Raw genomic sequence first — 15,398 nt, 5'->3', positions numbered from 1 at the left:
TTCATCTAGAGCTGCTACTCTTGGTTCTGTGTTGAGGAGATATTCCTGGCTTTGCCTTCAGCCTTTGCCTGACCATATTAAGGCTAAGCTGATGGATGCCCCTGTTTATAGTAAACATCCCTTTGGTGCTGCTACTATGCTTTTTTTTAAGTCCTTTCAGGAAAAGGGTAAGGCCTTGCAAGCATTGAGACATATTTTTGTTTCGCCTGTTCCCAAGTTTCAGAGGAATTGCTCTGCCAAACCTGCCTTTGTCTCGCCCTTCTCTCAAAGGTAAAAAGGGTGATCTACTCAAACTCCGACAGCTCAGAAGCCTCGTTTTCTAGACAAGCCAGGTTCTGTCTGACTGTCCTCCTTCCTCTCTCTTCAGTCACGTTCCTCTTTCTCTTCATCTTTCTCTGTTCCTTCTAATTTGGTTTCAGATCACTCAAGATTGTTGGGTTCTAGCCGTCACTCGTCAGGGGTACTACATGGTTTTGACCCCCCCCCCTCCCTTTCCAGAGGTCCTTTGGAGCCCTTAGTCTTGGCGAACAATTCAAGAAGTTCTGGCTCCTCAAAAGAGAAGAGATTTTACTCTAGAAAGTTGCTGGTCCCCAGGGGAAAAAGTCACCCAGAGACCTGTTCTGGATTTCTCTCTCATCTCAACACCTTTTTGAAAGTTTAGGTCATGTGTATGTTTATCAACCATAGGAGAAGTTGTGGATAGCAATTAGTAAAGAGCTAAAGGACTTTGTCTGTGAGGGGAAGAAAGCAGTAGTCAAGTGGGATAAGCGAATTCTTCCAGTAGAACAGGGCAGATTGGGATTACCCAATTTGAAGAGGTATTTTAAAGCTACACACTTAAGGTTCCTATACATAGCACAAGCAGAAAACTATAATTCAAAGTGGAAAGGGATGATGATGAAATGGGGGGGGGACAAGGAGAGACTGGGATTTTGGGTGCAGACCTTTAAGAAGAATGCAAAAAAGAAGCCCAGTGCCAAAGTGTAGCATAAGAAGTTTTTAATCAGACAGCATCATACCGGTTTCGCCAAACTTGCCTTCTTCAATGAATAAACATGCTGTGATAGAAAGATGAATATATATAGTAATTCATACACAATTTCCTGTTAAGTCATTTCCTCCAATATAAGTAAGAATAACATATAATAATTATAAATGATCATTTAATCCTGGTGAGAATAGACCTCTTAATTTAATTAGCCAGTATTTTTCTTTAGTCTTCAAAATGGAATGCCAGCCTAATTTCATTAGTTTTGTCCCCCTGGATCTTGTCTATAACAGTGAAACGGAACTGGGCAGTATTGTGTATAATGTTGTGTCTATATAGGGCAATAGTTAAACGTTTATTACGGATGTCACTATAATGTTCAGACATCCGAATACGTAGAGGTTGAGATGTTTGTCCAACGTAGAATGCTGAGCAGGTGCAAAGTGGCTAAATATACAACCCAGTCAGATCCACAATTACCAAAACATTGTATGTCATAAACTTGTCCCGAATTTTTACTTGTAAATTGTTTAGATTTATATATATATATATATATATATATATATATATATATATATATATATATATATATATTTATTTACAAAAAGTGCAGTGGCTGTGTAATGGTCAATTGATGGCTCATTAACTGTCCACCACCCCGCTTTTTATAGTGTGCAAAATACGATCCCAATGTTTTACATCTATAATACGAAAACTGACATTGATTCCCCAATGCCTGATTAAGCTGTTCACTGGCCATTAAAATATTCCAATGTTTAGACACAGCTTCCCTGATGAGATTGACATTACGTCCATAAGTCGTGATAAATCTAATCGGCTCGGATTCACCCAGATGAGTTCTATCCTTATATGTTAATAACTGAGTCCTATCCTGATCAGATGCCCACAGGTTCGCAGATTGTATATCCTGTTGTCTGTAGCCCTTCACTTGGAACATATGTATCATATCTTGCTGAGAAGCGCAAAATCTTCCTGATTATTTTTATTTATTTATTTTTATTTTACATTTGTTAAGCGGGCTAGTCTAGCTGGATATATGTCCATTTTCAGTAGAGGCCCGGGGAGAAAAGCTCCACACATTCTAAATTACAAAGAGACAATTTATAAAAAAATTTAGTACAAAAAGATTATACATTTAGTAACACAAAAAACAAAATACCTAAGGAACACACACAAAAATATAGTCGTTCAGTAGAAGCATTACAAAAAGTCAAGATTACCAACATATTTTTGATAATCCATTGGAGAGAAAAAGTAGAATGGGAGATAAGAAGGGAATTACAGAAGAAATACAAAGGAGGAAGAGAGAAAGAAGCAATAGTCTAGTGAGGAGAAGGGTAAGAAGATGGAAAAGAGGACAAGGGAGAGAAAAAGGAGGAGAGGGTCGGAGCATAAGAGGAGAGCAACAGGGCAAAGGAAGAAGGAATAAGTATAGTAAATAAGTATAGTGTAAAGATTCTAGTAGTGTAGGGGGAAAGATTAGAGCATATTCTTTTGATACGCAGAAACGGAGTCTTAGGTATGTTACGAATGGTATGGTGTGGGTGCAGACTAGTGGCATGTATCATGTTATTATATTGAGGATATTTCCTATAAACTCTGGTAGCAAGAGAACCATCCTGTTGTTTGATGACAGTCACATCCAAAAAGTTTATACAATGCATGTCACAATTCAGTGTAAATTCAATGCCCCATTTGTTTTCGTTTAAATACTGAACAAATTCCAATAGATATTGTTGGTCTGCATGCCACACCAACCAGCAGTCGTCTAGGTACCTTCTCCAAATATCCATCTCATTGATGTATATATTGTGTGTGATATCATATGTAAGATGCTCCACAAGGTTACCCCATAAATATGTCAGCATAGATCGGGGCAAAAGATGCCCCCATCGCTGTACCCTTAGTTTGCCAATAACATTCCCCATTGAAGTAGAAAACGTTCTTAGACAATACCTGTTCAGCCATACAAAGTAATAAAGTATTGAAACCAGCCGAATAGTGGTTAGCCCTCTCCAACCAATATTGGAGCGCCAATAACCATGTCCAGTGGGGAATATTATTGTAGAGTGCCTTGACGTCCAATGTGCAGAGTAGCCATGTTGGTTCAAGTTGAGTTTCTGATATGATCCTAAGGAACTTAGTAGTGTCCTAGATGCGTGCTCTCACATGCTTTAATAGGGGTTTAAGATAGTATGTCAAAAAATCAGAGAGTGGTTCTGTCAAAGATCTAGTGCCAGATACAGTAGGTCTTCCCAGAGGTTTTTCCAGGCATTTATGTATTTTTGGCAATAGGTATAAAATTTGTTTCTGTGGATCATTCACCATTAGTTGACGCAACACAGATTCCTTAATGATGCCTTCATCATCTGCTAATTTCAAAAATTAATCTATCTCCTTTTTGAAGTTGGATGTGGGATCAGTGGGCATATGCATATAGTGCTGAGAGTTAGACAATTGCCCATTTTCCTCAGCCAGATAATAAGCTGTATTCATAATAACAACTGCCCCGCCCTTATCTGCAGGAATGATTTTCTTTTTCTTCTTTTGGATGTACATGTTCTTTTCTTCTTTTGGATGTACATGTTCCCTCTTTTTTCCTTGGACTGTTGTTCCTCCTGAGGCTTTTCAATTCTGAGGGTGGTATGTTTGTACATCACCTTTATGCCTTACTGCAGGCACGGGGCGCATACATGTGACATGTGATGTCCCTTTTACAACCTAAGGCTTTGGTATGGTGGCCAGACATCGGGTTTCCCTAGACAGGGAATCCCTGTTGTAATTGTGACACCCCATCACTGGCCCAGTAATCGAGGAGCCTCAATCCTCACCACTGGCAACGGTGGGGACGTGCATTGGGAGGATGACAGGTGTACACAGTATTTCTAGATGCAGCTCTCTGCATCAAGTGCAGTTTCCCTTCAGAGTGCACAGAGACCACAGTCAGTCAAGGGCTGGTTTCTCCCGACCCTCAATAAGACTCCCCACTGGCACAGCTATAAGGTTGAGATCTCAGCTGATTGGCCAATCCGAGACCTCCATCACCCTCTCTGTCCAACCAGTGCTTCATGTCCTTGTCAAAGTAGCTGACACGCACACATTGAGGTTTGATTTATACATGTACACACACACCTCGGAAAGGCTGGCACAGGCTTACTAGCTCTGCCCCCTTCTGTCCAGACTATTAGGTAATCACTGGCACCAGCCACGTCCTTATCAGCTACTTTAATGCCATTAACAAAGGTTTTCCAATCTTACTGTGTAATGTTGCACTCAATACAAATGGTAGTTTGACCAAGAGCAAGGCTGTTATGAATGACCCGCAGTGTCATCAAATAAATATGCAAGAACTTAAATGTCTCACAAATATCAGCCACAATGAAAGGTTTAAATATATGTAATAATAAATAATAAAAGAACAAGAAAATACTCCGTATATAATAACAGTAGCATCAGATTTCAAAAATCGCAGAAAATATTTAAAATAATATTGTAGGGCAGTCTCAAATAAATAAAGAAAATCATCTAAATTAAGCTTTGTTATATTCCTGACTATATATAGAGAATTACAATATCCTAGTTAACTTATTTACAGAGCAAGCAAGGCGCATGTCATGAGTGGGTCTTCAGCTGATGTGAGGTGTAGGAAAAATACAGAGTGCTCAGTCTCTCTCAGAGAGTTCTTAAATTAATATTTCAAATAATTCTGCTGGGATAGCTTGCAGAATTACATCATTTTGTGTCAGATGACTCTATCCCAGGTGAAAAACAACCATTGATGCAGCTTGTAGCGTTTAGCATCTACCTGTGTAAATAGATAGACTTCAGATCTTTTGGTAAATGTTGGAAGTTGTAAAATAATTTACATTCCTCCACATTTAAAGACAGTACAGAAAAACTTCTCTGGTACAGACATTGTTTCATATTGCACTGAAACTGAAAGGTAACATCTTTTTTATGGCCAGGCATAAAGTAATTTAATTTAAACAATATTTCTGAAGTTTTGCAAGTTAACCTCCTATGTTCCAGTTCCCCATGTTTAAATATATACATCTAAACAGTTACAGTAGTGTAGATACATTTCTGTTCTTTTCCAGTAGGGTGCACTTTGGATACATCTTTAAGCACAGTACTTTGTAAAATACCTTAACTTAGCTTAACTCAGCAATATATTTGCACACACTTTCATCTGCCTTGCATCTGTGCTCACTTTTTCCTGTAAGCTTCAGGTGTTAATTTAAAACACTCTAATAAACATGTTTTAACAGTATTATAATTTAAAAAATCAGTATCAGATAATTTAGAAATAGCAGATGTTCTTATATTCACATGTTGCAGTATTCTCACTTGTGGGATCCTCCGTTAAAGGCAACCCGAATGCCGGCTCCTATGCCAAAAGCTTAGAAAATACATAGACCTCGGATCTTTTGGCAAATGGAAGTCGTAAAATAATTTACATTCCGCCACATTTAAAGACAATACAAAAAACTTCTCTAGTACAGACATTGTCTTCTGTTGCACTGAAACTGAAAGCTAGCATTGTTTTTATGGCCCAGCCATAAAGTAATTTAATTTAAACTATTTTTCTGATGTTTTGCAAGTTAACCTCCTATGTTCCAGTTCCCCATGTTTAAATATATACATCTAAACAGTTACAGTAGTGTGTATATACATTTCTGTTCTTTCCAGTAGGGTACACTGTGGATACATCTTTAAGCTCAGTACTTTGTAAAATACCTTTTCAACACACTTCTGTACCAGCAGTTTGATATTCTAATACAGTTGTAACACAAACATCTTATATGAATCATGTTGACATTCACAAATGACATAATTATGTAGAAATTTCCAGGCAGGTGTGCTGGCCATATCTCCTTTTATTGCACTTCTATATAAATCATGTTAATATTCACAAATGACATATAATTATTCAGAAAATTCCAGATAGCTGGGCTGGCAGTATCTCCTTTTGTGACAGTAATGAATACTGCAACAGGGCATCTACTTGTTATGGTAAGATTTTACACAGTTGTACTTTATTTGCAGATTTGAGCAGATTTTTGTTTCCTTTCATCCAAGGTTTTTGGGTTTGGCCATTTTCTAAGCAAACCATCTCTTCCTGGATTTCTAAGGCCATTTCGTTTTGTTATTCTTTTCATAGTAAATGTCTTTCCTCTTAAGTTAAGGCTCATTCTACCAGGGCTGGATAATAATTCCATCCTTGAGGCTGCTACTTGGTCTTCTGTTCACACTTTCACTAAGCATTACAGTTTGGATGTTATTTCCAGGGCTAGAATTTGCTTTGCCAAGGGTATCTATCATTCATTGGTTTTTGGAGGGCTGTTACATGCTGTACTCCTCCAAGGCTTCTTCTTGAGCTTTTGTACTCTAATTTAGGTTCTGAATACTGCAACAGTGATATGGAAGGAAATAGTGCAGTTGTGTAAAATCTTGCCATATCAGTAGATGTTCTTCTCTTCGCTGTTGCAGTATTTGCTTCCTCTCTCCGTACCTCTCTGCTCTTGGCTGTTCTTTCTTGCTCTCTTGACCAAGTGGCTCTTTTCCTTTTTCTTCTTCCAGATGCACGTTTTTCCTTGTACATAGGGACATCTTGTGAGGTTTCCAGTTTTGAATGCGTGCATCTGTATATCACCTTTATGCCTTACACCTTATGTGGGGAGCGTACGTGTGATGTATGGTACCTGTGGTATACTGGCCAGACATTGGACTACCACTGGCAGGAGATCCCTTAGGTTAAGAATACTGCAACAGTGAGAAGGACGACATTTACTGTTATGGTAAAAATTTACGCAGCTGTACTTTTTACCTCATTTAGTCCCATGTTGAACACTAGATGTGCATTCTTAGTCTTTCTTTCCATTGTGCATGTTAGATAGTTAAAATCCCATATTTGTATACAGCAGCATTTTCTCGTAACTAATTTCACTGTTTGGGTGGCAGCAAAAAGAGAAAAAAAAACAAAGATGGTGGTGTTTACTATCCTCTTTACAGCCTTGTGATCAGGAGTAATGCATCCCTTAGAAAAATCTTTCTTTTAAATTTGGGTTGGAAGAAGGACATTTGGCTGCAACGTTATTGTGTTCATGTGATATATATGCTGCAATAGAGAATTTTTTTTTCATTTCTAATATTTGTATCAACAATGATTACTTTTACATTTCTGCACTTTATAGTATTTAATCTAGGTAATTTTACTGTTTTTTCCCAAAACTCTTGAGTTTTTTTGTACACATGGCAACAAGTGCAGATAGTTGAAACATACTAATATGTACTGCAGTGTTTTGATTTGTAGTGACCTTTTCATAATTGCTTAGAGACTCCTCCTTTGCTAATTGTTATTTCTTCCAGGACCCAGACCTTGCTTCACAGATTCAGAAAGTAGCTAGCATGGCCTCTCTAGCATGGGTTTGTGAAACTGCTAGTCAAAATGAAGAGCTGCAGCTGGACTCCCTGGCTGCAGTAAAGCTGCTGATAAGGTACATTTCATCTGCAGAGATTAACCAACTGCTAAGAAAACCAATGAATACTGATGACAGCAGTAGGTAAGATTTTATTGGTTTGCCTTTGTGAAATTCCACTTACCAAGAAAAGTGAGTTTTGTAAATTTTAACAAAATAAATGTGGATTTTAGTCCACAGCTTTTTCCTTGTTTACACTGTTACAATGCGGTACCTTTTATATACTTGAGTAGAAGTTCAGAGGGTCTGCCTCCGCATGATTTATAGTCCTAGTCTCTTCCCTTGAAATTAAAAGTGGTAGCACTAAAGGCAGACTGTATTTTTCTACAGGAAAATTGCTAAATTAGCAGTTCATTGTATAGAGCTTTTCCACTTATAACACTTTTCTTATGCAAGGCAGTTTTTTTTTCAGTGCATGCAACTAGACTGTCTTCTGTGACAGTTTTTCAACTAGCAGTGTGAAGGATGATGCTTGAATGTGTATGAAAGCTGAACATTCTGCCAAGCCTGCGAAGAGCTGGGAGTAGGACAGCTGTTTGAAAGCAGTATGTGAAGTAGTATACAATTGTTCATAATTTGCATTGTTTGAATCGGTTGCTGCACATGGAATCTTCTTCGTTAAAGGTGCAGCATTAAAGGTGTGATTTATTGCAGCAAGTAACTCTACATTATTTGTGTAATTATTTGTTAGGTAATTGAATTGCACATACTCTGCTAATCCCATTAAAATGTTTCCCTGATCAAGAGCAATTCCAGTACACTCAAGTGTTTATTAAAATGCCATTTTCTGTGTTCATAGGTAGGTACTAGGCTATCGGCCCAAGGGCCTTATGCAAGCCTAGCCAACAAGGTTCCCTGGCTTACGCCACCCAAGAAAGTTATTTTCCTGTGCCACTGACGAGCAGAGACACAGAAGTGATCCCCGGGGTGTATTTCCTATTTCCCATCCACTCATCAAGATTTTTCTTGAAGAGTGCTAATGAAGAACTTTGCTTGACATAGATGGGTAGCCTGTTCAAGAGTATGGGAAGTCTCTGGGATAGGAATCTATCCCTCCAGCATGTCCTGTTTATTGTGGTGACAAGGTTTAGGTCCCTAGAGCGTGTAGCTCGGAGGGATTGGGATTTCTTTAGGTGTAGCATGTCCAACAGCTCTGGGTTTGACATAGCTTTATATGTTAGGCAGAGATCACCTCTGAGTAGGCGATATGCTACGGAGTAAATCTGGAGTTTTTTGAGGTGGTCAGTGTAGGGCATTTGTTTGAGTCCAGTAATCCTCTTTGTGAGGTAATTCTGTGGCCTTTCCAGCTGCTGCAGATGTGTTGTGAGGTACATTCCAAAAGGGGCGTTGTACTCTTTAATGGGTCTAATGAGTGATGAGTAGAGGGGAACGATGACCTCTTTTTTCCTGGACAAGAACCCTTTTATGATGAGGTGTGCCACGTAGAAGGACTTCCCGACTACTGTGGCGATGTGACTATCAAAGGAGAGACTACTGTCCACCTGGGTCCCAAGGTCTCTTATCACGCATTCGGTGTTAAGTAGATTGCTGCCTATGTGGTAGTTCATGGGTACAGAGTTTTTACCAAAGGGGATGACACTGCACTTTTTAGCATTGAGCTTGAGGCCATGGCTCTGACACCAGACATCTGTCTCAGAGAGGCCCTTCTGTAGGATGTTCACATCATTTGGGGACTTGACTATGGCTCCTAGTTTGCAGTCATCTGCGAACTTCATTGAGCCCTACCTTTACCTTTGTGACCTTTTACTACCAAATATAAGAAACACAGGTGCTTGTGTAAAACACAGGATAATCAAAAGACAGCAAATATTCAGCTTTGTGAACTAAAGCACAGTTTGTAATTCATAACTTGAAGGAACAACAGGTCTGACCTTGATAATACTCTTTTCATATTTATAGCAAGCATATCCTTTGCCACTATGTGGGCAAAACAAAAGTTAAATGTGTTTTTGTTGTGCTTAGCAGTGACTTCACGGCATAGCAAATTTCAGTCTGATAGCAGTACTCCAAAAACAAAATTAATTAAAAATAAGTCAGGGTATGAAAACACTGCACGGTACATTGTGGAGAGTGTGCATAGAATTTGCACTGGAAAGAGTAATAGTTGCTTGTTTGTAGAACGTACATCCTGTGATGTACTGTTGTTTTTCCACTGTAAACATGATAACCATGACAGGGAGCTTTAGTTAAGGATTGTGATGCTGTTTAGTTGTTCAGTGATGGCTGTCCTTTTGTCTGAATCAAGTCAGCATGGATGAAGTAATATAGGGTAAAATTATATATGATTATCTGGTGTCTAAATTCTTAAACATTTATTTCCTGAATTTGCTTTACAAATTAAACTATGAAGAATCATGCTCTTTTAGGAAGTGAATAATTTTGGTTGTATATAGACAACAGTGCTGTTGATGGAATATTATGCTCCATTATTGGTGGACTTCTCTCTTCAAAACTATAAAATTGCTATCTGTATACTATTTTAGACTGTTATGCTATTTTAGACAGTTTTTTCTTCCAAAAAGACATTCTCACTGCCATCACACTTACTGGCACACTACAGTCTTATTCCATTTAGTTCATCAACTGTCTAACTTTCTCTAGCACCTTCTCTCATTTTACTGTTATATTTGCCACAAAGCATAACTCCTGATCTGAAGTAGTTAACTTCATTTTATCTGCAACCTGTGGGTATTCGGATCCATATCGGATCCGAGCCAGCAACTTTTTTTCTAGCATCTGCTCCAAGCTGCGAGCTCCTTCCCCTACCCATAATGCACTACCATCTCGTTTGCCGTGCCAGTAGTGAGCATCGTGGTCTCCTTCGCTCTGAGCTCAGGGATAGTACGTTTTTAAAATACTTTGTCTCTAGTGTGTCTGAGTTAGTTGTTTCCCTTTCTCCCCCACTAGTATATCACTTGTTTGTCAATTACGAATAAATAACACAGGTGAACCAGAGCAAAACGGCTGAAACAATTCTGTTCCTATGAAGTAATCACCAGTCCACAGTAAAAATCCAACTTCTTCTTTATTCGAACAAATAAAACAAATGAAATGAGCGCTTTCACGTATCCTTGATACGCTTCATCAGATTTCATTATAAAATAGAGCAGCTCAGCTTAAATAGTACTCTGTAATCCTTCATTGCACCATTTATCTAATTAGTTAATTAATTAACAACCATCTTTCTTTAATAAAAGAGCGTAATTTACTTTTAAAGTCATGCTCACATTTAGTGCTGATAGCATTCATCCTATGGTATCAGGTCATCATTTATATACATTTTAAAGTGTCTTCTGAAAATCAAGCTGCATTGTGAATTCTTTAAATAGCATATTTAAAACTAAACTAAATATAAAAATGTATATTGTGAAAGCAGGTAATAAGAGATATATATAATGTATATATATATACATATCTCGAATATTAAAAACCAAAATATATATATATAGATGTAATAATCTAGCACATACATCAATAGTTACTAAAAATAGTTACTAAAAAGATACTTAGAAAGTATATTCAAACTCCTGATTATCTATGTGGAAATCATGTTTCATAACTACATATTTAATGCATCACAAACATTAATTACTTCACCATAACAGTTCATGTATCGATCACCAAATAAATAAATAAATAAATAAATAAATAAATAAGTAGATCAATATATACACTAATGTATGAGCAAGTAAGAATCTATAAGTAAACAAGTGAATAAGTATATATATCTAAAAATACATATGTAACATGATATATATTATACCTGAAAAAATATATATGGACAAATAAATAATATGCTGAAGGAATAAAAACATGTATAAATGACCGTACTGCTGACAGTTCCTATCAGTTATGAATATATTATATCCTATTTGATTAATATTGGACATATATACTATCTAATGAAGTTATAATATATGCCTATCAATGTGAATATACAAATGAATAATCAGATGAATAAATAATACAAAATAGAAAAATAAATAAATAATAATAGTAAATAAATGTTTGTGATCTTGCTTGTTTTGTATAACATTGTATTATAAGAATAAGAATAAGTGTAAACATTTCCCAAATAGCTACATATGTATAGGGTGTGTGCGATCTTCATACATCCACATACTATTCTCTTGTTATGATTAATCATGAATATGTAAGTTATTTAACATAATAAAAATAAAATAAGATGTATGTATATGTGTATATTCAAGTAGTATTTCCATCTACCTAGGCAAAATCTTAATATAAATTTAGATCTATATATAGTCTCACAAGGTCTATAATAACCTAGAAAGTACAGGCCAAGCATCTAGTTTAAATATTAGAATTATCTTAGTATTGGTCTCATTGGAACATACTGGTTCAAACCCGGGGGTAGTGTGCCCTCATCCTTAGGATCCAATGAAGTTCCTTTAGTTCAAGCATATTCACTGATTCTCCTCCATGTGTATTTGTCTCAACTATTTGTAAAACTCTAAATTTAAAGCTATGTGTTATATTTTCTTTTACATGCTTGGCCAGTGCATTGGTTTCATTATTTTTTCTAATATCATATGTGTGGTTATAGATCCTTTTTCTAAACTCTCTTTTAGTGAGTCCTATGTAAAAAGCTGTGCAGAATTCACATGTTGCAAGGTATATAACATTACATGTGTTGCATGTGGCATAGAAACTAGGCTTGAATTCATAATTCAAGGTTGGGTGTGTAAACTCCTGGACCTCAGTAATGTACTTGCACATATTACATTTATTACATGCAAAGGTACCTAAGTTAAAGCATAGTCTCGGGACTGAGGACAGTTCTTTTTTGTGTGTCTTACATAGCAATCTTTTTAGGTTTCTATTGTTTCTATATATGAATCCTGGCGTTTCTCCTATTACTTTCCTTGTTCTTTCATCCACCGTTAATACTGGCCAATGCTGTCCTATAATTTGTGTGATCTTCTTGTTATCATTAGTATAAGTGGTCAGGAATTGAACTCTTTCTCTAAAATTTGAGTTATATCTTTGCTTATTATTATTATAGAATCTCCATGTGTCATTTTCCACTAAAACCCCATCTCTATCTTTCATAACTTGCTCTTTTATTTCCCTCACCATTTTTTTGTTATATCCTCTTTTCAGGAACAATTGTTCCATCACTTCTACTTCTAATAGAAAATCTGTTTTTTTCTTACATAATTTATTCAATCGAGTAAACTGGCTTTTGACAATGCCTCTAAAGACATGCCTGGGATGCATGCTATCGAAGCTGAGTATAGTATTCTTCCAACAATTTTTCCTATAGATATTTGATGTAATTTTTCCTTCTTCTATTTTCAGGTTCAGATCTAAAAAATTAATCTCTATGTATGATGCTTCCATAGTAAATTTGAGAAAATGAGTAGTATTCTCCATATATTGTATTAAACTTGAGAACTGCTCTCTTGTTCCATCCCAAATAATTAGGATATCATCTACAAATCTTGAATACATAATAGCATTCTTAAATAGAGGATAACAAAATAGGAATTCCCTTTCCCACCAATTCATCACCAAATTGGCATAGGTGTTAGCGCAGGGTGTGCCCATGGCAACACCCCACTTTTGTAAGTATAAATGGTTGGAAAAGGAAAAAACATTGTTGGAAAGAACCATATCCAGCAATTGGCATATTAATATATTTTTATTTCTACTAACTTCAGGGTAGTGTTGAAGTAATTCTCTAATACTCTGTATTCCATAATCATTGGGGATACTAGTAAAGAGATTTTGTATGTCTAAAGTAATTAGCATATGAACCCCAGGAATTAGTGTTATATCCAAACTGTCCAGCATCTCTAATAGCTGATAGCTATCTCTCAGAATGGTGGGGATTTGATTCATGATAGGTCTTAAGCTCTTCTCTATAAATATAGAAATGTTCTGTGTGGCCCATCCCTCACCATCTACGATGGGCCTAAGGGGAGGTGGGGACATTTCTTTATGCATTTTAGGTAATGCTTTTATGTGTGGTATCTGTGGAAACTCTATATATAAGAAATCATACAATACTTTGTCAATCTGTCGACACATTAGCATGTCGTATAACTCATCAGTAATTCTATTCAGTATTTCTGATAACTTATCACTAGTAATTTCTATATATGTATCCTGATCACTTAACATTAATGCCATCAGTGCATTGTATTGTTCTGTATCCAGTATCACTATGCCTCCTCCTTTGTCTGCTGGTCTAATAGTAATGGAGTGTTCTCCTGTTAGTTCCTGTAGAGACATCCTTTCATACTTATTCATATTAAAATATAAACATTTTCTATTGCCTTGAAAAAAATAATCATATAAACTTTTTTCGCATAGCTTTACAAAGCAATCAACATGACTAGGTAGTGGTGGACAATATACACTTTTCTTTTTGCAACTAAATGCACTCTTATTCTCTTCACTATTATTTGCTTCATTATAAAACATCAGTTTAAGTGCTACTTTACGACTTCTTCTTCTTCTTTCGGCTTTTTCCCGGTTAGGGGTCGCCACAGCGGATCACCTTGTCCGCACATTGAATGGCAGTGGAGTTTTACGGTGTCGAGTTGCCAGCCCGGCGCCCAACCTTCCACAGAAGGCACACTCACATGCACACCTAGGGCCAATTTAGAGTGTCCAATCCACCTGCAGCATGTCTTTGGGATGTGGGAGGAAACCGGAGCACCCGGAGGAAACCCACGCGACCACAGGGAGGACATGCAGACTCCGCACAGAAGGCACCCCAGCTGAGGATCGAACCGGAGAACCTCTTGCTGTGAGGCAGCAATGCTAACCACTGCACCACCGTGGCCGCCCATAAGTGCTACTTTACGACTAAATAGTCTTAAATCTATCAACATGTCTTGTAAGCAGCTTGCTTGTGAAGGCACAAACGATAGACCTCTATTTAGGAGACTAATATCAGATTTATTCAACGTATAACTGGAAAGGTTAAAAAACAAAGAAGAGGAAAAGTCATTTACTGCTTCTGTCGTCGTCTTTGCTGTCCATTCTCTTCCGATAGAGTCCTTTTTCGTTTCTCCCAGCTCCTGGATCTCTCCCTGAAAGTTATTGGTTTCTTGATGGAATAGGGTAAAAAAAGGGGGGGCTACTGCGTGGCGTTTCAAAATTGCTCCTGTATCTTTACTGCTTCTATCTTTATTTCCTTTCTCTGCCTCCTGGTTCGGTAGGGGTGTAGAAGCGGGAGCATGTAACAATGAATCCGCCACCTCTGGCGGCGTAGTGAATGCACTATCGGAAGTTCTGGTATCATTAATCTGGACCACCGTAGTGTTTTGTGCTCTGGACTCTTCATGATTCAAGTTTTCAGAATGTAATGTGTTCTCATTATGTTTGACTGCATCTTCCTGATGCATACGGCGTGGCCAATATATATTGTTTGTCAATTAGTTTATAAAAAAAAAAAAAAAAAAAAAGTTTTTTTGTTGTAAAACTCTGTAGAGTAGTTAGGCCTGCCCTTCCTCTACGTGTGTTTCGTATGTGGTGATCTTGTAGGTAGTGGTGTTTGGTGCAGGACCATGGCTGATCAGCCAAAATCAGTATTTAAGAAATACACAGAGTGTGGCCATAAGCTTTCCCCGGCTGATGGTCACAATGTGTGTTATTTGTTTGGGAGTATCACATTTGTCGACACAATGTGCAATTTTCACTGGGTTCAACCCTAGAGCCCTCAGGGATCAGAAGGCCAAATTGGTAGCTAAAGGCCTTCTCCCTGCATCTATACTGGAGTCTGCCATGGCCTCGGTACCTATTACTCAACCTCCCACCCAGACAGGGACTCAAACTCCCATTTCTTCTGGTGCTGGGTCAAGCAAGGATAAAGCTACAGTCAGTGTAGTGGACAAAGACCGAGAAAGGCGCAAGGA

At 37.5% G+C, this 15,398-nt stretch overlaps 1 protein-coding gene across 1 annotated transcript in view; it reads left to right on the top strand.

Annotated features, from left to right (window-relative positions):
- The window catches only part of TARBP1 (TAR (HIV-1) RNA binding protein 1), a 2,802,917-nt gene that overhangs the window by 1,229,693 nt on the left and 1,557,826 nt on the right, over positions 1–15,398 (top strand). The window contains exon 15 of the mRNA XM_044087106.1: positions 7,379–7,572. Coding sequence (XP_043943041.1) covers positions 7,379–7,572 — 194 coding nt within the window. The remainder of the gene's footprint in view (positions 1–7,378; positions 7,573–15,398) is intronic.

Source organism: Protopterus annectens, chromosome 1.part1, assembly GCF_019279795.1.
Source record: "Protopterus annectens isolate FY-2018-M chromosome 1.part1, PAN1.0, whole genome shotgun sequence".
Taxonomy (NCBI): domain Eukaryota; kingdom Metazoa; phylum Chordata; order Ceratodontiformes; family Protopteridae; genus Protopterus; species Protopterus annectens.
Note: the sequence above shows the minus strand (reverse complement) of the source record. Positions and strands in the feature narration are given on the sequence as shown.